General features: G+C 50.7%; 1 protein-coding gene across 1 annotated transcript in view; it reads right to left on the bottom strand.

Annotated features, from left to right (window-relative positions):
• The window catches only part of LOC307100051 (complement C3-like), a 36695-nt gene extending 14423 nt beyond the window's left edge, over positions 1 to 22272 (bottom strand). The window contains exons 1-24 of the mRNA XM_079772352.1: positions 22150 to 22272; positions 21200 to 21392; positions 20657 to 20822; positions 20485 to 20555; positions 17791 to 17885; positions 17608 to 17690; positions 17424 to 17514; positions 14999 to 15101; positions 14757 to 14886; positions 14417 to 14532; positions 14175 to 14324; positions 13522 to 13731; positions 13205 to 13408; positions 12695 to 12856; positions 12175 to 12304; positions 11858 to 11929; positions 11514 to 11714; positions 8832 to 8940; positions 8498 to 8583; positions 3190 to 3332; positions 2888 to 3100; positions 1151 to 1217; positions 970 to 1056; positions 65 to 268 (exon numbers count right to left, since the gene is read on the bottom strand). Of these exons, the coding sequence (XP_079628478.1) occupies positions 65 to 268; positions 970 to 1056; positions 1151 to 1217; positions 2888 to 3100; positions 3190 to 3332; positions 8498 to 8583; positions 8832 to 8940; positions 11514 to 11714; positions 11858 to 11929; positions 12175 to 12304; positions 12695 to 12856; positions 13205 to 13408; positions 13522 to 13731; positions 14175 to 14324; positions 14417 to 14532; positions 14757 to 14886; positions 14999 to 15101; positions 17424 to 17514; positions 17608 to 17690; positions 17791 to 17885; positions 20485 to 20555; positions 20657 to 20822; positions 21200 to 21392; positions 22150 to 22223 (3160 nt within the window). The 5' untranslated portion in view covers positions 22224 to 22272. The remainder of the gene's footprint in view (positions 1 to 64; positions 269 to 969; positions 1057 to 1150; positions 1218 to 2887; positions 3101 to 3189; positions 3333 to 8497; positions 8584 to 8831; positions 8941 to 11513; positions 11715 to 11857; positions 11930 to 12174; positions 12305 to 12694; positions 12857 to 13204; positions 13409 to 13521; positions 13732 to 14174; positions 14325 to 14416; positions 14533 to 14756; positions 14887 to 14998; positions 15102 to 17423; positions 17515 to 17607; positions 17691 to 17790; positions 17886 to 20484; positions 20556 to 20656; positions 20823 to 21199; positions 21393 to 22149) is intronic.
• Positions 22273 to 23284: the final 1012 nt, after the last annotated feature.

The raw sequence follows: 23284 nt of genomic DNA, 5'->3' as shown, positions 1-23284 counted from the left end.
GAGGAGGAAAGAGCTCAGAGAGGGGCCTCAGAGTGAGGGCCTCCAACAGGGGAAGGGGACATACCCTTCTTGATGAGTTCCAGGGCCTCCTGCCGCTTATCAATGCCAAACTTGTCCCACTGCTCGGTGTGGTCCAGGTAGTGCACCGCGATGACCGTGGGTGTCACACCGATCATATTCTGCTCTCCACAGCCCGAGGGGGTCACAATGAGGTGCTTCAGACGCTCTCCATCGATGGCGTCCTCTGCCATCTGGGCCACTGGGGTCCCTGCAGCCAGGAGGAAGGATGGCGTTCAGGCAAGGAGACCCACTGTGGGGTGAAGAGGGTCGGGGCTGCCCCAGACTTCCCAGGCTCCAACCAGCCAGGGCCAAAGAGTCAGGGAGTCAGGGCCAGCTGGCGGCTGGAGGCTTGTGACTGCGGGGGGCCAGGGCGGTTGTCCCCAGGTCCTCATGCTCCACCAGTGGTAACATAATTCCAGGACCAATGGTCATGAATATGTCTATCAGGCTTAATGCCATTTGCCAAGCTCTCTTCTAAGAGAACACTATGTAGTATCTCATTTAACTTTCGCAACAACCCTTCGAAACAGGCACCACTATTTGCCTTCATCACAGATCAGGATACCAAGAGTCTCTACCCCAAACCTAAGAGCTCAGACAGAGGGTGCAAGGTGCTTTGCTGGCTCCTTCCTGTGCCTTCTCGCCCCAGTCCTCTATCCTGGGCAATTAGTTCCAGAATTTCTGTTCTTGAGCTCTATCACTTCTCATTTAAGCTTCTTTACCAGCAGAAGCTAAGAACTGCCTGGAGCCTTCTGCGAACACACCAAGGAGAGGCTGTTCTAGCACACAAGAAGGAGAGAGGCGCCATGGTTCAATATTCCCAGAAGTCAATGGAACCAGGTGCCCTCTTTGGGGTCATGGCTCCCACACCTTCCCGGGCCCCATGGGGTTGGACCAAGGACATCTCACCCTGCAGGAGGATCTTGGTTTCCGACTCTGTGTCAGGGACTTGGTCACTGAGGTCTGCAGCCTCGACCTCCACTCGCTGCACACCGTCTGTGGTGGAATGGGAGACACCCTTGGCACCAGCCTCCTTTCACCAGACCCTGCACACCACCCAGGCCTCACCTCCACTCCTGCGCTGACTCACTCTGGCCCAGGTGCTGTGGATCCAGTGTCTCAACGGCCACAGTTTTGTTCATTCTGATTCCTTCAGGCTGGACAGTGTTGAGGGAAGGGGGAGTTGGGTGAATAAAAGGACAGACAGAGACACAGCTGGTCAGCAGGGCACTGTTCTGGGGATTACTGTAGCCTAGATGGCATCTGCCAGTCTTAGCTGTGTGACTGGGAGCTAGTTACTTAACCCCTCTGTGTCTCAGCTTCCTTCCTTTTAGGGAGGAGGCAATACAAACATCTACCTCATACTGTGGTATGATTTAATAACAATATTGTCAACTAATAATAATAAAACAGCAAAGCCTTTAGAAATCTTCCTATGTGCCTAGAAGCTTTCTTTACTCGGATTAACTTGTTTAGGGTACTGCTATTATCATTCCCATTTTAAAGATGGGGAAACGGGCCTTGGCCGGTGTGGCTCAGTTGGTTGGGCTTGTCCCTTACATAGAAAGGTTGCTGGTTTGATTCCAGGTCAGGGCACATGCCCAGGTTCCAGGCTTGATTCCAGGTGGAGGGCACACAAAAATTAGCCGATGTATATATTACTCTCACATAGATGAAAGATAAATATCACATGATCTCATTCGTATGTGGGATATAATGAACAACATAAACTGATGGACAAAAATAGATCCAGAGACTATGTAACCCCGAACAGACAGTCCAACCTCAGAGAGAAGGCAGGGGAGGGGGTGGGTAAGCGATCAACCAAAGGACTTGTATGCATGTATATTAGCATAACCAATGGACACGGACACTGGGGCGGTGGGGGCTTGTCCTGGGGGGTGGGTGTGGTGGGAGGGTTAATTGGGGGAAAAGGAGACATATGTAATACTTTAAACAATAAAAAAAATAGTGATAAAAATATTCACAAGAGGAAAAAAAAGACAAAAGCCTTTTACTGATGATCCTATCTCTTCTCTTATTATATTTGAAAGTGTTTCAAACTGTGGGAAACAGTAGTAATGTAACTGTTAATGTGTATTTTAAGGCTAAAATTCACAGGTAATGGAACATTTGAGATCTTGTTCCCCAACACATGTTAGTCCACTTAGCTCAATAAACTCAAAAATTTAAAAATTATAAAATCACTGGTAAAAACAGAACTTTGCTGCCTGATTGGTGTGACTCAGTGTTTGAGTGTTGACACATGAAGCAGGAGGTCAGGGTTCCATTCCAGGTTAGGACACATGGCTGTGTTGCAGGCTGGATCCCCAGTAGAGAGCGTGCAAGAGGCAGCCAATCAATTATTCTCATCATTGATGATTCTCTCTTTCTCCCTCTCCCTTCCTCTCTCTGAAATCAATAAAAACATACATTTCCAAAAGTAGAACTTGCCTATATCCTATATTATTGCTTTACAAAATTTGGTCTGTGAAATATGTTTCCCCAAAAATTTTAAAGTCAAAACAAAACTCCTATACTGAAATGTGTTTAAAAAAATCATATTTGATATTAAAATATATTTTAAGGAAAACAACTTTTTATCTTTATTGCTGAGGTTTGGGCACCCCCTTAGAACTTTATGTGCAGAATGTCTCCGCTGCCTCACACGGCCCTGCTTTCACACCTCTGGGCTCCTAACTTTCCTAAGCTGAACACGGACAGTATTAGTGTCTCAGAGCCTGGGGCTCAAAACTGAGTTGACAGCACAGGGAGAGCAAGAGTCCCTCCTGAAGGACAAGAGGCAGCAGGTGCCCCAAGGACTCACCACGACCTTCAGAGTCTTCCTTACACCATCGGTGATGAAGAACCGATGGACAGTGGCCTTGACCTCTACCTCCTGCAGGCCAGTCTTCAGGGGCACAATGACATAAGGCACGGCCAGCGAGGACTTGGGAGGGATGTATACAGTCTGCAGGTGACGCTTCTTGGCAGTGGCCAAGCTGCAGAAGGCTGGATTGTAGAGCATTTCTACTCTCACCTGCCAGGGAGAGAGTATCAGGCCAGGGGCACGCACCATGGTCCCCTCTCTAGGTCTCCCCTCGTGCCTCTCCTGCTCCAAGGACCCACCGTGAGCGTATCTGTTTCCCGGTAGTTGTAGAGGACGGCTCGGATCTCCACCTGCTCGTTACGAACCACAGAGTAGGGCAGCCGCAGGTCGATGAAGAAATCTTGCACCACCGTCACCTCATAGGGGTCAGCCACACAGATGCCTGCCCAGGGGAACAGAACATCAGTGTCAGGGGTAGGGGATGGGCAGGGTGGACAGGGTCCAAGTTCAGCCCGAAGTTCCTGCCTCTCAAGGCTTACCCCTGACACGGGAGCTGTCCCGAGCTCAGCTTGTTTTTGGAGAAGCCCATAGACTAGAGAGTGTTGATGATGATGAATTACAAATGATAGTGGTAGCTGGGAGTTGTCAGGATTTAGTGATTTCTTTGGAATTTTACTCAGAGATAGAGGTGGAGGAGGAAAGTGAGTCAGCCTCACTGAAGGGTCCATCTGTGCTCCCGAAAATGGTGGCCCCAAGCCAATGTGGTCACTGGGGACTGGAAGGTGGCTAGCTTGAATGGGAACTGGATTTCTGCTTTTATTTCATTTTAGTTAACTCAGGTTTAAACTTTCAAACCAGTGCTTGTGAATATACTGAAATCATATACTTTCCAAGGGTGACTTTTATGGAATGTAAATTATATCTCGATTTAAAAATGCCATGGGGGCAGGCTGGGAGAGGACAGCAGAGGGAAAGGGACAGATGTCATACTTTCAACAATAAAAGAGTTTTTAAAGATGCCCATGGACTCAGACAATAGAGTGGTAAAGGCCTGGAAGGGGCGGGTACAGGGGGGAGGGGGTCAATGGGGAAAAGACAAACAAACAAACAAACAAAGCGGACATCTGTAATACTTTCAACAATGAAGATACATGTTTTAAAAAGTGATGCTTGGCCCTGGCCAGTGTGGCTCAGTTGGTTGGGCATCGTCCTGTGCACCAAAAGTTTGCTGGTTCAATTCTGCTCAGCGCACATGCCCATTTGAGGATTTCCATCCTGGTGGGGGACTGCGGGAGGCTGCTAATCGGTGTTTCACTCTCACATCCACCTCTCTCTTTCGCTCTCTCTCTCCCCACCTCTTCCTTCCCTTCTCTCTAAAAATTGATTTAAAAATCTTAAAAACAGCCGAAACCTGTTTGGCTCAGTGGATAGAGCGTCGGTCTGCGGACTGAAGGGTCCCAGGTTCGATTCCGGTCAAGGGCATATACATTGGTTGCAGGCACATCCCGGTGGGGGGTGTGCAGGAGGCAGCTGGTCGATGTTTCTCTCTCATCAGGCAGCTGGTCGATGTTTCTCTCTCATCGATGTTTCTAGCTCACTGTCCCTCTCCCTTCCTCTCTGTAAAAAATCAATAAAATATATATAAAAAAAATCTTAAAAACATAACAAAAAATGATGCTTGATTTAGTGATTGGAAAACTTTTTAAACTATGTTTGGAACAACTTGAATATGTCCAGCTGCTTTTTCAACTGCAAATTTTATGAATCCTAAAATAGAGATCAAAATGTTTCCAATGAGCCCTAGTTGGTTTGGCTCAGTGGATAGAGCTTCGGTCCGTGACTGAAAGGTCCCACGTTTGATTCCGGTCAAGGGCACATGCCCGGGTTGCAGGCTCAGTCCCCAGTTGGGGGGTGTGCAGGAGGAAGCCAATCAATGATTTCTCTCTCATCATTGATGTTTCTATCTCCCTGTCCCTCTCCTTTCCTCTCTGAAATAAATTTAAAAAATATATCCTATATAATAAAAGCCTAATATGCTAAGTATCCGACCATTTGTTCAACCAGTCGCTATGATGTGCACTGACCACCAGGCTGCCTCCTGCATGCCCCCCACTGAGCCACGCTCTGACCAGTAGGTTAGCTTGCTGCTGGGGTCTGGAAAGACATGCCTTGGAGCCCTCCTGTGGTCCCTCCCTGGCCCCAATCTTGCACCCTCTTGCAATCCAGAACCCCTCAGGGGATATGAGAGAGCTGGTTTCAGCCCAATCTCCACAGGACAGGCCAAGGTACCCCACCAGTGCACAAATCCGTGCACCGGGCCTCTAGTATGTGTGTGTGTGTGTGTGTGTGTGTGTGTGTGTGTGTGTATAAATGTTTCCAATGAAAAGCTTGCCTCCTAATTGAAATGCACTCTAAGTATAAAAGGCACACCAGATTCAAAGGCTTACAAATAGAAGTAAAGTAAGTCATTAAAAATTTTGATATCTTACCCTGGCCAATGTTGCTCAGTGGTTGAGTGTCAACCCATGAACCAGGAGATCATGGTTGCATTTCCAGTCAGGGCACATGCCCAGGTTGCGGGCTTGATCCCCAGGAGGGGGCGTCAGGAGGCATCCAATTGATGATTCTCTCTCATGGATGTGTCTAGCTCTTTCTCCCTCTCCCTACCTCTCTCTGAAATCAATAAAAACATATTTTTAAAAATAAGCTTTACTTAAATAGTAATGAATTTATTGTTTTAACATTATTATTAGTGTGATAGTGGTTTTGCAAATTTTTATAAAATGTGGGAATTATAACATTTTGGATATATTTGGGTGAAATAAAATGTATTCCTGAAATCAGTTTCATCATACTTCTTTTTCATGGGGCTACCAGAAATAGAAAATAAAACACCATCCCACATTAAATCTTTCCCTTCCTTCCTTCCTTCCTTCCTTCCTTCCTTCCTTCCTTCCTTTCTTTCTTCCTTCTTCCTTCCTTCCTTCCTTCCTCCTTCCTCCCTTCCTTCCTTATCTTCCTTCCTTTCTTCCCTCCTTCCTTTCTTTTTTCTTTCCTTCCTTCCTTCCTTCCTTTATCTTCCTTCCTTCCTTCCTTCCTTCCTTCCTTCCTTCCTCTTTCCTTCCTTTCTTCTTTTCTTCCTTCCTCCTTCCTTCCTTCCTTCCTCTTTCCTTCCTTTCTTCTTTTCTTCCTTCCTCCTTCCTTCCTTCCTTCCTCTTTCCTTCCTTTCTTCTTTTCTTCCTTCCTCCTTCCTTCCTTCCTTCCTTCCTTCCTTCCTCTTCCTTCTTCCTTTATCTTCCTTCCTTCCTTTATTCCTTTCTTCTTTCCTTCCTTCCCTCTTCCTTCCTTCCTTCCTTTTTTTCAAGGCACTAATATAAGGGCTTTACCTGTATTAACTCATAACAATTCTCCCAAAAATGCTTTGAGTACATGGTATTTCTATCATGTCCATTTTATGGAGGAGCACAGAGAGGTTGAGTAACTTGATTAAGGCCACACAGTGGCTTGTGCTGAGTCATACTGGAGTCCCAGGCAAAAGGAAATTATGTGCCCCTGTGTAAATACCCAGGTTTTGAGCTCCATCCCCAGTAGGGGGCGTGCAGGATGTTTGAGCAGGGGGAGTGCAGGATGAAAACATGGCCCATGTTTTCCTTTCAGGGATGTCTCTCTCTCTCTCTCTCTCTCTCTCTCTCTCTCTCTCTCTCTCTCTCTCTCTTTCTCCCTCCCTCCCCTTCCTCTCTCTCTCTCTCAAATCAATAAAAATATATTTTTCTTAAATAAAAGAAATTGGCAGAAATTTCAATTCCTTCAAATAAAAATGAGATAAGCAAAGAAGCAGAATTTTAAAATCTTGAAGTCGGGAAAGTAAAATGATAATAAAGCTTAATTTATTATATATTATAACTTAACAAAATGATTAATACAGTATAATAAATTCTGACTGTGGTATAAATAAAATACTTACATTTAATATAATGAGTTTTAATACACCTGCCTTTTAATGTTTTAATATTTTTTAACAAATTTAACCTTTAAATTATACATAGAACCTGCCCTGGCTCTGGTCTCTGTTTAAAATTTGGATATTTTGTTCACCATAGATTTTTTTTGTACTCACTTTTATTTTGAAAACTATTGCAGTGAGATATTATTTATCTTGATGCTGACTTTTTGCCACCCACTTATATTTTGTACTAAAAGTCGGGGCCTTCCTTCTCTCACCCTTCCTGGCCCTGCTGTAAACCATCCCCATTTAGCTAGAGCTCCTCAGGTCTCACTCCAGCTGTGGGTGACCGGGGATTGGTCCACCTTTGTCACACTTCACAATCTGACCACCGATGTTTCAATCCCCCATTTCATCCTGCTTCCTCCTTTTTCTTAATCACTTAACCCACTATCATGTCGACAGCACCTCCTTAAAAGTTTTTGTGGTTGCAAATTATTCTGTATGATACTACAATGGTAGACTCATGTCATAAAACATTAGACCAAACGCATAGAATGTACAACATCAAGAGTGAATTCCTACTGTCAGCTATGAACTTGGGGGTTTCACAATTGACTATAACAAATGCACCACTCTAGTGGGGGATGTTGACAGTGGGGGCGGCTGTGCAGGGGAGGGGGGATGGCAGAGAGTATATAAGAAATCTCTGTAGTTTTTGCTCAAGATTTTTTAATATTTATATTTTTATTGACTTCAGAGAGGAGAAGAGAGGGAGAGAGAGATAGAAACATCAATGATGAGAGATAATCATTGATCAGCTTTCTCCTGTATGCCCCCTACTGGGGATCAAGCCTGAAACCTGGGCATGCTCCCTTGTCTGGAATCGAACTAGGGACCCTTCAGTCTGCAGCCCAATGCTCTATCCACTAAGCAAAACCAGCTAGAGCTTTGCTCCATTTTTTTAATAGAATATTTTTTGTTTTTGTTCATCGTCACCCGAGGATATTTTTTCCCACTGATTTTTAGAGGGAATGGAAGGAAGAAGGAGAGAGAGAGAGAGAAACATTGTTGTCAGAGAGACACTTTGATTGGTTGCCTCGAGCACAGGCCTCAATTGCCTGAAACCTGGGTATGTGTCCTGACCAGGAATCGAACCTGCCACCTTTTGGTGTACAGGACGACACTCCACCCAACTGAGCCAAACTGGCCAGGGCCTTTCTGCTCAATTTTGCCATGAAACTAAAACTGCTCTAAAAATAAAATCAATTTAAAAAATAAAAAGCATTGCCCAGCTGGCATGGCGCAGGGTTTGAGCATCAACCCATGCACCACGAGGTCACTGGTTCGATTCCCATTGAGGAAACATGCTTGGGTTTGAGCTCAGTCCCCAACAGGAGACATGCAGGAGGCAGCCAGCTAATGTTGATGTTTCTCTCTCATCAGTGTTTCTGGTCTCTCTCCCTTCCTCTCTCTTTAAAAAATCAAGAACATATTTAAAAAAATAAAATAAAAAGCACTGACACCCACATCTAGACTCTGATGCACCCACCCCACCCAGTAACCAGGGGGCAGAGCGTCGCCACCAAGAAGCAGAGGAGCTTTGGGATGGATGAGAAACAGAAAATGCCCAGGGCCCTGGGGCTGCGAAACCACCATCTCACCTTTCCTGTCGGACAAGCTCACAGCCATGATCTCCCAGGTGGTGATGGAGTCTTTCAGAAACACCTTTATGGTCTTGGAGGAGATTCTAGATGGAGGAGAAATGGGGGCCTTAGGAGAAGATGTGGTGGAGGGGAGAGCAGGTAATGAGGGGCTCCAAAGGGACCGGTTGGAGGGCGCATGTGTGGGCACCTCTTGGTTTTTCCAGGTTGGGTTGTGGAGTTGCACTATGATCCCAGACAACAGAGGAGGTTGGGGGGCATGCAAATTAAATGTTCTGGTCCTGAGTATGGAAGCGCCTGGGGGTGGGTTGGAATGAGGGGGGCCCAGCCTTACCCATTTTTCTCTGGCTCCTTTAACTCCTCAATTGTCCACAGCCAACTCTCAGGGAACTGGCTTCTGGAAACGATGTCTTCTTCTGGAATGATGTCCTCCTCCAGGTCACCTGGGCAGGTGGGGGCAATCTGGGTTAAAAGCAGACCCACTTCCCCTGCTGTCCCCTTAGATACTCATTTCTACAGCCCTGGAGGGGTTCCTGGCAGCAAAACACACCCACAGACAAATGACGACTTGTCTGTGAGTTAAAGGCTGTTCCCCTTTGAGGGCTCCTGCCTCCATAAAAATGTTAAAAGTGATATTTTATACAATGGCGTTGGTATAAAGGCAAGGATAATCCAGGCTAGAGTATATTCATTTCCCCTGATTTCCAAGAAACAAAAGCATTTTCATAAGCTTCTAAAGGTACCCTGACCCCTGGCACGGTGCCTGCTGCATCAGAAGTGACTTTGGTCCTGAGAGCAACCAGGTGAGCGGAGATTCTGGACTGATGGAGACCCTAGTGGCCTCTACTGCAGCTGGGCACCACCAGCAAGTAAACACCACTGGGCGTGGCTAGGGGGTCACCCCCAGCTGGGATCTCCTCAAGAAATGGTGGACAGACTTTAACTTGGCTCTGGGTGTGTCTAACAACAAAGTAGGTGCAATTGCACAGATGCCTAAATCCATTCCTGCTCTGGAATAATCCATCAAAGTGCCTTTGGCGGTACTAACGTTTAAGCCATCCTCTGTCTCACCCCCACTTGACTTAAAAGCATACACAATTCTGAGAAATAAAGCTCCCCGTGGGTGTAAACTACAGCCCAGCAGATCAGTGAGGTCTAACTCCCTCAGCAGCCTTATCTTCTCTTTGCAGTAGGAAGGCTCTGTCAGGAGTAGGAAGCAGCCTGCCTAGTTGTCATCATTTGCAAAGAGATTGAAGATAGTCATTTGCTCACGTGTGTTGGGAATCTTTGTGTCTTTTGTGGGTGGAGGGGTGAAGGGGATGCGAGCTTTCCAGCTAAAAAAAATGTAGAAATATTTCTCCACTATGGCAACAGCTGCCTAAGCCCCACCCCCCAAAGTACACATGTTCAGAAAAATCACATGTTGCCACATAAGGTATCCATCCATATCTGTTATCTTAAAGACTAAGTGATACTGATCTTTGGGAACAGCTCTCTTAACTTAAATTTTAAAAGATGTTCAAAAACAAAACTCAGCCCTATCTGGTTTGGCTCAGTGAATAGAGTCAGCCTGCAGACTGAAGGATCAGGGGTTTGATTCTGGTCAAGGGCACATGCAGTTTTGGGCTCGATCCCCAGTAGGAGGTGTGCAGGAGGCAGCCGATCAATGATTCTCTCTTACCATTGATATTTCTATCTCTCTCTCCCTCTCCCTTCCTCTCTGAAATCAATCATCCTATATAATAAAAGCCTAATATGCTGAGTGTCTGGTCATCCGTTCAACCAATCAAAGCTTAATATGCTAATGATATGCTAAGGCCACTCAACTGCTCGCTATGACATGCACTGACCACCAGGGGGCGGATGCTCTGACTGGTAGATTAGCTTGCCCTGGAGCCCTCCTTCTGATCTCCCTGGCTGGCCAACCTTCTGCATCTCTCCCCAACCCTGATTATGCACTGGTGGGGTCCCTCGGCGTGGCCTGCGCCCTCTCCCAATTCTGGACCCCTCAGGGGATGTCGGAGAGCCGGTTTCTGCCCGATCTCCGATTTCACAGGCCAGACCGAGGGATGCCATTGGTGCATGAATTCGTGCACCGGGCCTCTCATATGAATAATAAAAAAATACATAAGAGGAATAAAGAGGAACTTTACAATGGAGAAACAGGGCAAAACCACCTTAATCAAGTGATCTAGGTTCACATCACCAATGATGGTTCAAGCCAATACTACCTGCCTCCTGATCCAAGGCACCAAGGAAAGAACAATATCTCCTCTGGGACAGCCCTGCCCAGAATGCAAAACCCAAATGTGAGCAGGAGAAACATCAGGCAGACTCAGGGGGCTGAACAACTTTCAAATGATCTGGCCTGTGTACCTCCTGTACGTGAAGAACGTGAGAGTCACAGAAAGACCGAAGAGCCGCTGGGGGTTGGGCAGATACGAGGAGGCTAAAGAGACACAGCCAGACACACCAATGCAATGTGTGATTCGGAACTGGGTCCTTTTCCTAGAGAGAACTAAAAAAATTTAAAAAGTGGCAATATTTGAGTGGAGTCTGTGAATTAGATTGTGGGAAGGAATCCACAGTAATGTCCTGATGCTGAGCATTGTGCTGTGGTGTTTAGGAGAATATCTTTGCTGCCAAAAAATGCACACTAAACTATTCAGAATGATGGGGGCATCAAACAGCTCAATGCGGGGGAAGGTTTTTAACCCACACAAGTTTGTCTGTAAGTTAAAGGCTGTTTAAAGAAAACAAGATCATTATTTTTGCATTGGTCGGCCAGCCAGCCACTGGGCAAGTTTCCCAATCTTCCTTAGGTTTTAAGCAGAAGCATCTTTTTTGTTACGTTTCATCCTTTAATTGATAACGTAATTTCCCTCAATTTCACAAGCCGCTCACACCTGCCTTTGCTCTTTGAACCAAATTTGATCCACACTTTTCCCGTCCCCACTGATGGGCGCCCCCCAACAAACCAGCCCTCAGGCAGGGCCCCCCAGGCCACAACACTCACTCCTGGCCAGGCCCAGGTCGCTGTCCCGGCTGAGCTCCAGCCGCAGCTGGGTGATGTACTTGCAGCAGTCCAGGAAGGCGTCCACGCAGGCCTTGTCCTGGAGGATGAACTGCGCCCTGCGCTGGCACGGGTACTGCATGGGGTTCTCCCGCATACCGTCCTCACAGCACTTGCGCAGCTCCTTGCTGGGGTACTCACCCGCTGTGGGAACACACACCCCAGGCAAGTCCCCACAGGGCCTCGCAGGGAGGACCTGCCCAGGTCCAGGCCGTGCCCTCCTCCCGCTTTGCTGGGATCTCAGTGGACAGGGTGCAAGGGTGGGGGAGGCGGAGGAGGGCTCCCACCTTTGCCCATCCTCTTCTCCATGAGCTGCACCGAGCGGCGTCGCCGGGTGGCTGGTTTCGGGCATGCCAAATCTGAGGGGCGGGTGGACAGAACAAGATGGGTTAAACACTGACTGCCTGTCCTTGGTTTACTCCTCACAGTAGCTGCGAGGTGGGAGTGTTATTGCTCCCATTTAACAGATGTAGACATGGAGGCTCAGAGAGGAGAGCGATTTGCTAGTTGGTGGTAGAGGCAGGACTGGAAACCAGGGTCCCGGATCCTATCTGGGAGGTAGAAGTGCTGCCCCTCCCTGGGTGTCCACTGGCCGACTCCTCACCTGACCGCTGCTCGGTCTGCAGGTTTTTGCTGGTCTGGAAGGCCAGCCCGGCATCCGTAAAGACGCCTGCATAGTTCTTTCCACTGCCCGGCGTGCAGCCAATGTCTGCCTTCTCCACTGTGTCCCAGATCTGCAGGGTGGGAAGGGGAGGTGGCGAAGGGCAGGCTGAGGCCAGGCCAGCAGGGCCTAGGTCACCGCACCAACACATCCACCCAACCTCACTACTGTCCTCATGCCGGGCCCCAGACACTCCACAGTGGGTGATCAGAGTGTGCTGCGGTGGGACGCAGATCTGTGTCCATTACCATGACCATCCCCAACACAGACCCTGTCCATCCACATTTCCATCTGCAACTTGAACTTCATCCCATCCCCATGTCTGTGTCCATTTTGACCTCTGCACTCAACCCACACTCAACCTCACGTCACTGGTTATCCCCACCGCCATTCCCACCTCAACCCAAGGCCATCTCTTTGCCTTTGCCATCTTTTACCCAACCTCAGTGACATGGGGACATACCTTTTTCTGAGTCAACCTGTTCTTCTTATTCAGCACAAACACGCCCTTGTCCACGGCCACCAGCCCCACTCGAGCCCCTTGGTTACCCTCGATCTTCAGCGATATCTGTTGTCCAGGTAGATGCTGATGCTTGTCCTCCTTCATGGCACTTTTCACCACCAGCTGTGAGGAGGAGGGAGGGGTAGGAGGGAGAAGTCAGCCCAGCGGGGACCCAGCCTTGGTTGGTAGAGGACAGAAGGGGTCCTGGTCTGGTCTGGAAGGAGAGAGAGAGAAGAAGAGAGACCCACAAAACCAGCATCGGGTAGAAAGTCAAGAAAAGATAAAATTGGGAGTAAGAGAGAGACTGAGACTAAAACAGGGAAGAAAACTAGATGGAAAAGGAGAATAGAGAGGCAGGAACTCTACAAGCAGGGGAGAGAAATGGGTTCAGAAAGACAGAGAGAGGCAGACAGAGAAAGCCATGGCCGGCTGAGAGTCACATGATGGGCACAGAGACTCAGCAACGCTTACCGTGCCCACACACGAATCCTTGACATCCATCCACACGGAATCAGCCACCACCTCCCTCTGGCCTCCTTTGTTCAGCGTGTAATAGGCCACCAGGCGGAAGGAAGGAATAAACTCTGTCGTGATGGTCAGAGGCAGCACCACCAAGACCTGGCCAGCCTCTCGCACCTGGCGTCCCACCTTCAACAGCTTCCCCTTGTTCATGACCTTGGGAGACAGGTTGGCATAAGGATCAGAACAGTGGGAGGGAGGATGGGGGATCTGGAATGATCTGGAGAAGTGAGGAGCGGGAAGACCTGGGGTTGTAGGAAGCCACGCACCAGGTAGGTGAAGTACCGGACATTGGCATCCTGGCCGGGGTCCATTTGCAGGTTAAAGTTGACATTGAGCGTGTCCCCTGGCTTGAGCTCCGTGGCGGGCACAGAGAGGTGCAGGTAGTTGTTGGAGTTGCCCATCGTACTGTAGGGTAGGGCCTGCATTTGATTGGTAGCCTGTCGGCCCTCTGGGAGGCCCTTCTTCATTGTGCGGACCTGAGCAGGGAGACAGGGAGGCATGCTGCCTACCTGGGATGTCCATGTCTTACCCTCTGCACCTGGCAATATGGCAGCTTGTGTGACAAGAGGGACTTTGCAGATGGGATGGAGTTAAGGATCTGGACATGGGCAGACTATTCTAGGTTACCCAGGCGCACTGATGTCATCACAAGGGTCCTTATAAGACATCCATGCAGATGACAGGAGGCCCTGTGTAAATGGCAGGAGGACCCTCTACCCAGATGGCAGGACTCCAATGTGCAGACAACACTCCGCTATGTGAATGAAACATCTCCGTGTGAATGGCATGATCCACTTATGAAAATGAAAGGACCCCCGCTATGCACATGACAAGACCCCTTTGTACAATCATTAGAAGCCCGCTGTACCAATAAAGTCCTCTATTTCCCTGGGGTGGGGTCCTGCTGGTGCAGACTCACAGTGATCAACAGGGGCTTCTGGCTCTTGTGTGTGTTGATGGTTAGCTTAGCCAGGCCATCATCCCGGGTCACAGAATTCACTTGATTGGAGCCCTGAGTGGCCACAGGGATGCGGCCGGCTGGGGAGCCATCAGGGTTCGTCACATACACCTGTGGGTACAGGGAAAGGTGGAGGGGGTTCAGCAGACCAAGAGACAAGGCCAGTGCTTAGGAGTGGGGTGCAACCTTGCCCTGGGTCTCACCATGAGGTCAAAGGGCATGGCGGGCTTGAAGAACCTGGGCGTCTTGGTGAAGTGGATCTGGTAGGGGGAGGTCACGATGGGGATCCCGCTGCGCTCCGCCTCCACCATGTCGCTGCCTGAGGGGGCCAGCTGTGAGGGTGGGCTACTGGGCCACCCTTCAGGGCCAGGCTTCCCCCGCATTGGACCCTGCTGCCTTCATATCGGACCTCCTTCCTCAGACCAGGCCTCTATCATAGGACTGATCCCACCTTCATTCCGGGCCTCCTCCCTCAGTTGGGCCTCCCCTCTCACACCAGACTGCGTGGTGGTACTGAGCCTCCACCTTCAGCCCAGGCCTCACCTGAGTGTAGGATGACGGTGACAGACACATACAATGACTTTCCCACTAGGGCAGCTTCTCGCGGGTGCTCTGGGGCCGCACTCAGCAGGACCTCTCGGCTCAGCACAGCCTCTCCAGTGCCATCCTCGATCTGGGACAGGGAATGAGGGCTCAGAGGGGGATGGACTCAGCGGTGAGGGGATTCAGAGAGTAAGAGGGAAGGGTTCAGAGTGGAGGAAGCTCTGGGGGCCCCTGGTAGGTACCACAACACGCTTGAGTGACTGGGACAGTGAAATCCTCTGGTCACCATCCTGGACCCCAAAGATGACGAAGGCCGTTCCATCCACATTCTTCCCGTACAAGAACCTGTGCAGAGAGGAGAGTCTCAGATTCTCCCTCCTGAAAAACTAAGGCTCCCCCCATACTTCCACTGGCCATGGAGAGGACCCAGAATGCCCAGCCCCTCACCTCACCTTCACCCAGCCCCTCATCTGGTCTTTCACCTGACCCCTCATCTGGACCCTCACTTGGTCTCTCACCTGGCTCCTCACCTGGTCCATACCTGACTCTCACCTGACCCTCACCCGGCCCCTCACCTGGTCCTCACCTGGCCCTCACGTGGCCCCTCACCTGGCCCCTCACCAAGCCCCTCACTTGGCCCCTCACCTGGCCCCTCACCAAGCCCCTCACCTGGCCCCTCACCTGGGCCCTCACCAAGCCCCTCACCTGGTCCCTCACCTCATCCCTCACCTGGTCCCTCTCCTAGCCCCTCACCTGGTCCCTCACCTGGCCCCTCACCTGGTCCCTCACCTGGCCCCTCACCTGGTCCCTCACCTAGCCCCTCACCTGGTCCCTCACCTGGTCCCTCACCTCATCCCTCACCTGGTCCCTCACCTGATCCCTCACCTAGCCCCTCACCTGGTCCCTCACCTGGTCCCTCACCTAGCCCCTCACCTGATCCCTCACCTGGCCCCTCACCTGGTCCCTCACCTGGTCCCTCACCTGGTCCCTCACCTCATCCCTCACCTGGTTCCTCACCTGGTCCCTCACCTGATCCCTCACCTAGCCATTCATCTGGGCCCTCACCTGGGCCCTCACCTGGTCCCTCACCTAGCCCCTCACCTGGTCCTCACCTAGTCCCTCACCTGATCCCGCACCTGGTCCCTCACCTGGCCCCTCACCTGGGCCCTCACCTGACCCTCACCTGGTCCCTCACCTAGCCCCTCACCTGGCCCCTCACCTGGTCCCTCACCTGGCCCCTCACCTGACCCCTCACCTGACCCTCACCTGGTCCCTCACCTGGCCCCTCACCTGACCCCTCACCTGACCCTCACCTGGCCCCTCACCTGATCCCTCACCTGGTCCCTCACATGGTCCCTCACATGGTCCCTCACCTGGCCCCTCACCTGGTCCTTCACCTGGACCCTCACCTGGCCCCTCACCTGATCCCTCACCTGGTCCCTCACATGGTCCCTCACCTAGTCCTCACCTGATCCTTCACCTGGTCCCTCACCTAGCCCCTCACCTGGCCCCTCACCTGGTCCTTCACCTGGACCCTCACCTGGCCCCTCACCTGGTCCCTCACCTAGCCATTCATCTGGGCCCTCACCTGGGCCCTCACCTGGTCCCTCACCTGGCCCCTCACCTGGTCCTTCACCTGGACCCTCACCTGGCCCCTCACCTGATCCCTCACCTGGGCCCTCACCTGGTCCCTCACCTGGCCCCTCACCTGGTCCCTCACCTGATCCCTCACCTGATCCGTCACCTGGTCCCTCACATGGTCCCTCACATGGTCCCTCACCTGATCCCTCACCTAGTCATTCACCTGGGCCCTCACCTGGTCCCTCACTTAGCCCCTCACCTGGTCCTCACCTGGTCCCTCACCTGATCCTTCACCTGGTCCCTCACCTGATCCCTCACCTGGTCCCTCACCTGGTTCCTCACATGGTCCCTCACATGGTCCCTCACCTAGCCCCTCATCTGGTCCCTCACCTGATCCCTCACCTAGTCATTCACCTGGGACCTCACCTGGTCCCTCACCTAGCCCCTCACCTGGTCCCTCACCTGGTCCCTCACCTGGTCCTCACCTGGTCCCTCACCTGGTCCCTCACCTGGCCCTCACCTGGCCCCTTGCCTGGTCCCTCACCTGGCCCCTCACCTAGCCCCTCACCTGGTCCTCACCTGGTCCCTCACCTGGTCCCTCACCTGGCCCTCACCTGGCCCCTTGCCTGGTCCCTCACCTGGCCCCTCACCTAGCCCCTCACCTGGTCCTCACCTGGTCCCTCACCTGGTCCTCACCTGGTCCCTCACCTAGTCCCTCACCTAGCCCCTCACCTGGTCCTCACCTGACCCTTCACTTGACTCCTCACCTGACCCCTTTACCTGATCCCTCACCTGACCCCTCACCTGGCCCTCACCTGGTCCCTCACCTGACCCCTCAACTGGCCCTCACCTGACCCCTCACCTGATCCCTCACCTGGTCCCTCACCTGGCCCTCACCTGGTCCCTCACCTAGCCCCTTGCCTGGTCCCTCACCTGGCCCCTCACCTGGTCCTCACCTGACCCCTCACCTGTTCCTCACCTGACCCTTCACTTGACTCCTCACCTGGTCCTCACCTGACCCCTTTACCTGATCCCTCACCTGACCCCTCACCTGGCCCTCACCTGACCCCTCACCTATCCCCTCACCTGGCTGTAATGGTGACCTCCAGGCCCTTAGGGTCATCAATGTAGTAGAATTTCTCTGCAGGCTCCACTTGGACCTCAAAACTAGGCAGCACTGGAGGGGGCGGGGGGGAGGAGAGCACTGGTGAGGAGCCAGCACTGAGCCCAGCATTATGGGGCCCACACCCTGGCTCCCTTCTTCTCTTACCATATTCCTTCACCTCAAACTCAGCGGAGAAGACCTGCTCTGGCGAATCTTCATAGTGGGCTCGTATCTTCCACTGCCCCATGCTGTGGGGAAGGCAGGTGAGTGATCTGCTCAGACCTGGCAGCCCCCCACTCCTTCTGGGATAGGGGAGCCCCAAACCCACTCCCGGAGGGCCTGACGTACTTGACCAGCTCCGGGATATTCCAAGACAAGGGCAAGATGCCAAAGTGGTTTTGAGAAGAGAGGGGGTCCCGCTTGATGGGAATGCCTTCGGGCGTCTGTAGATAGACAGGGAGGGGTGTGGTTCTTCAGAGCAGGCTTAGGCCCTTGGCCCTCTCCTTCTCTGTGTCTGGACACTCTCTGTCATGTCCACAGCAGCAGCGGCTATGAACATGGACCTGTGTTGGTCAGCCTGCGTTCAGATCCCACTGTGCCACCTACAAGCTGTGTGACCTTGGGCAAGTAACTTAACTTCTCTGTGCTCAATGTGCACAATCTAAAAACAGGAGATAAATACAGCCCCTCTGGCATGGGACAGAGTTCATGTAGCAGGAGCTCATCATTATGAGTGGCCCCCTGATATTAAGAATCACTAGAATGTATTACCTCCTTTTGTGCAAGGCCCTGGGCTGAGCATTTGATTTGTGTTAAGCCATACATAATTTCTCTGTTCAACCTTTTGCTCTGCAAGAATAGCAATCTCCTGTACACATATTATTTCATTTCTGTCAACAGTTAAACATTGGGAGACCCCACATAGAAATCTGGTTCTCTGGCTTCTCCTGGAAACCAGGGTAAGTAACTGTGGAAAATGCCACCCTGTTGGCACAGGTGACATTTCACATCTTCCTTTCTCCCTCCATGCCTCCTTTCTTCCATCACTTTGTATTAAGCCCCACTATATGCCAAGCACTTTGTTGAATTCAGGAAATAAGGCCCTGAACAAACAGATAAAAACTCTTTCCTGTAGCCCTGGCCGGTTAGGCTCAGTGGCTAGAGCGTCGGCCTGCGGACTGAAGGGTCCTGAGTTTGATTCCTGTCAAGGGCACATGCCCAGGTTGCAGGCTTGGTCCCCAGTAGGGGGTGTGCAGTAGGCAGCTGATCAATGATTCTCTCTCATCATTGATGTTTCTATCTCTCTCCCTCTCCCTTCCTCTCTGAAATCAATAAAAATGTGTTGTTTTTTTTAATCTCTTTCCTGTTAAGGAATTGAGGTTCCACAGAGGTTGGTGGAGGGGGCAATTAATAAATGAATAAATCCAATTTACAGGATGCCAAAAGGATGGCAGGAAGAGAGAGTGGAGTGCATGTGTGAATGGGAGGGGGTTGAAAATTTACAGGTGCTCAGAAAGGCCTCACTGTAACATTGGGGCATTGGTGACATCTGAGCAAAGTCTTGAAGGAGATAAGGGGCAAATAGTTTACATATTTGGAAAAAAGAGTGTTTTCTGGGCAGAAGGAACAACCAGTGCAAAGGCCCTGGGGCAGGAGACTCTGCCTCATGTGTCAGAGGAACAGGGAAGAGGCCTGTGTGGCTGGAGCAGAGTGAGTGAGAGGGAGAGTGGGAGGAGGTAAGGGCAGGAAAGGGACAAAGGAGGTCATTCAGGGCATTGTAAGTCACGGGGAGGACTTGAGCTTTTTTAAAAAAATATATAGATATATATTATTGATTTCAGAGAGGAAGGAAGAGGGAGAGAGAGATAGAAACATTAATGATGAGAGAGAGTCACTGATTGGTTGCCTCCTGCATGCCCCACACTGGGGATCTGGCCTGCAACCTGGTCATGTGCCCTGACTGGAATCCAACCTTGACTTCTTGGTTCATAGGTAGACACTCAACCACTGAGTCAGGACTTGAGCTTTTATCTTGGCAGGAGGGAGGAGTCCTGGAGGACTGTGAGCAGAGGAGGGGCTGGACCAGACTCAGGTGCTCACAGGTGCCTCCTGGCTCAGTAGGTGGAACAGACTACTACACAGCATTATGGAATTACTCCAGTCTTCAGAAGAGAAAACTTAGGCTCGGGAAGGTGAGAGACCTGGCCAGAGTCACAGGGACCAGCGGTTTATCTGGAGGTGGAATTCACAGGTGCCAGCATTGCCCCATGGGTCCCCGCCCACCTCTGTGTTTGTGCCTGTCTATATTTCATTGCTTTAGGGCAAGCATGTCAAACTCGAGGCCTGTGGGCCACGTGCAGCCCACAAGGAATACTTTTGTGGCCCCGCCAATATAACGGTATGTAAGAAACGTTTTAATAACAATTTCGTAACTTAATTTTTACAATATCCTGTTATACATAATTGTTAGTAACGAACTGCAACATTTGCTAGTGACTGATCACTATAATCCTGTTGCATTCATTTGCCTTGTGTGTCTTTTTTTGCAGGCGCACCGTTTCTCTCCACTAATACTAGCAGTGAATATTTTAGCAGCCGATTGCCATGTCATTAGTCTTGTACTGACTTGTTTGGTGTGCACAACAGGAAATATTTTGCTTTTGGAGAACAAGAAAAATAGGTTTATTTGTGTTACGCTTATTAATTTGTGCAGTTATTCAGTGTCTGGTAAGTTAATGTTCAAAAAAATATTAATTTTTATTAAAATGTTCTCTTGCATGTTAACTATTACTCATTTATTTCAGCCCTTTGTATTCAGCATGTCTCTATAGAAATAAACCTACGTTTCTATGAAAGTTGAAGCTTTTGTTTTTTTGCGGCCCACATAACTTACACCTTGTTTATTTGGCCCGTGTTAGCCTTTGGGTTTGACATGCTTGCCTTAGGGTCTTTCCTATTGTCTCTTTCTTTGTCTCAAACTCTCTCTTAGTCTCTCCTTGAGTGTCTGCCCCAAGTGTGTCTGGGGGCTCGGCTGTCTGGTACCTCAATGCTGACGATAACCGTCCGGCCCACGGGCAGCAGCTCATTGTCCACAGTGAAGATCCGATAGAGGACTGGGAGGTGGCGGGAGAGAAAGGGACAGCTCAGTGAGGCCCTGCCCCTCCCGATGACCCAGCCCCAGCCCCAGCCTCGGAGCCACCCACCAGCCCCTTACCCGTGGAGCCTGGGGTGTAGATGGTCTTGTCCGTCTGGATGAAGAGGTACCCGCTCTGAAAGCTGACTAGCACCACCTTCTCCACCGGTGGAGCATTCCCAAAGACCGCCTGGACACTCACAAACTTGTTCCCCTTCTGTGATTTTAACTCCTTGCTGGCCGGGATCTAGGCATGGATCGGGGAGGGTGTGAGGAGGGGTCTGCCCCAGGGCCCCTTGCCCACCGTCCAACCTCTGGGCCTTCTGCTGGGTCCACACCTGCCCCTCCTCACAACAGAGCCTGCCCCTCACTCCTGCCCGGTCTCTCTGGTTGGCCCGGGTTTGGGGAGAGGCGGGTACTCAGCGAGGGGGCAAGGACAAGAGACAGGCTAGGAGTCAGAGAGAGCAATGGAAAGGGGGATCAGAGAGGGGGCTCAGAGGATGGAGGGCTCAGTAGTAGAGGGGGCTCAGAAAGGGGAGGAGACTCAGAGAGGAGAGGGGCTTGAAGGAAGAGAGGGCTTGGAGGGGAAAGGGCATCCGCGGGGTGGCTCCAGTGAGCACCCACCTTGATGGTGACGGTGCTCAGGTATCCATTGGCACTGTTCAGAATGGTGTCCTTGCTGGACAGCACCTGCTTCTTGGCTGGGAAGTCGTGTACCGTAACCTTGACAGGAATGTTACCTGTCCCATCGTGGGCCTCCAGCACCACCGTCTCCTCGTTCTCCAGCCGCAGGATATTGGGGGTGATTATGGAGAACCTGCGGGAGGAGTGCACGGGGTCATCCCACGGACCCGACTTTCCAGCCCGCACAGGGGTCTCCCCAGTCCCTGGTCCTGGAGGGGAGCCAGTGACCAGCAATGGCTCAGGAGCTATAGGTCTCATCAACCCCTGAACCTCCAAACCAGAACCAGCAAGTCCCCCAATTATCGAAATTTCCAAACCCACAGTTGGGGAACCCACATACATAATCCGGAATAGCTAAATCTTTACACACCCTAAGTGTCTAAACACTCTCAGGCAATCCAACTATACATAGCCAAACTCACATATACCAAATCTTTGAACCCCAAATCCTTGAAAACCCCACGCCTCTACCTAAACCTTTATCACCCAGGCCTATAAATACAACTAAATCCACCCCCACCCCCAGCCAACATAACCCCATGCCACAGCTCTACACACACTGAAACCCATAAATCCTAATACTACAAACTCCCAAATCATGTAAAGTCAAACCACCACATCCACAGAATCAGCAAACACCATATGCACCCTAAACCTGCGGACCCCCAGTTTCATAAACATCCACACCACCTCTGCACAATGCCTGAATTTCACAAACACCCAACCCATAAACTCTCAAAGTCACAGGCAGCCCCATTTATGAGCATTTCTCCCCACTAACTCCTCTTCCTCCGGCATAATGCACCCTGAATTCTACAAGGACCTGAACCCACAAATGCCAACTCCACCTCAGAAGTTGCCTCACTTGGGGTAGGCTCATGACTACTCACATGGGGTCCCCCAGGGCCAGGGGGAGACTGCTCAGCAGCAGCAGCAGGAGGCTGGGACCTGAGGCAGGCCGCATGGTACAGGGACAGTGGAGGGACAGAGGGACAGAGGGACTGAGGGTTGGAGGGAGAGGAAAGGGAGGACTGAGCAGAGGCTGCTGGAAGCCTCCTTTTATCTGGATCCCGCCTTTCCCCCACTCAGCCCAGCCCTCTGCTCCCCCTGGCCTCTCCTGGGATTGCCCCAGATTTCTCAATAACGTTTCCTAAGTTTTTTCATTTCCTGGGCCAGCAAGTCCTGGGGTAAATAACCTGAGGGCATGTCCTCCTCAGCAGCACAAGTGCCCCCTGCCCTGACCTTCCTCAGGGGCAAGGCCAGGGGTGAACAGGGAGATTTCCTGTAACACACACATTGTAGTGGAGGAACTCTGAGCACAAAGGACCCCCGCCCCACCTCAGACATCTGGACCTGGCCCAGTCCAGTTTCATCCATGTACTTATTAACCAAATCCTTCCTAGGAGTCTACTTCAGGGTCTTCCATGCTGAGGCAGAGTGGGGGACAGACTCCAGCACAGACACTGCTAGTCCTCTGCAGTGTGATCTCATGTGGAGAAGAAGAGCTCTGCTTCTTGGAGGGTCAGAGAAGGCTTCTTGGGGGAGGGTACATTTCAGCTGGGCTTTGAAGTATGCATAGGAGTTCACTGTCCAGGTGAGCATGTTTAATAGGGCAATAGCAGCATGGAGCTCCCTTCACCTACTCTTGTCAGGATGTCTGAATAGCTATGATAATTTAAAAAGTAATATTTGCGGCCCTAGCTGGTTTGGCTTAGTGGATAGAGCTTAAACCTGTGGACTAAAGGATCCCAGGTTCGATTCTGGTCAGGGGCATATGCCCCGGTTGCTGGCTCGCCCCCAGTGGGGAGCATGCAGGAGGTGGCTGATCAATGATTCTCTCTCATCATTGATGTTTCTATCTCTCTCTCCCTCTTCCTTCCTCTCTGAAATTAATAAATATATATTTTTTTAAAAAGTAATATTTGTGGACCATTGCTAACTTTTGTATTTGTCTTATATCAGCATCCTCTTAGGATATTATTATTTAAAATTATATTTAATTTTTTGTATAAATAAGTAATGTAG

This window comes from Cnephaeus nilssonii (genome assembly GCF_951640355.1).
Source record: "Cnephaeus nilssonii genome assembly, chromosome: 5".
Lineage (NCBI taxonomy): Eukaryota > Metazoa > Chordata > Mammalia > Chiroptera > Vespertilionidae > Cnephaeus > Cnephaeus nilssonii.
Note: the sequence above shows the minus strand (reverse complement) of the source record. Positions and strands in the feature narration are given on the sequence as shown.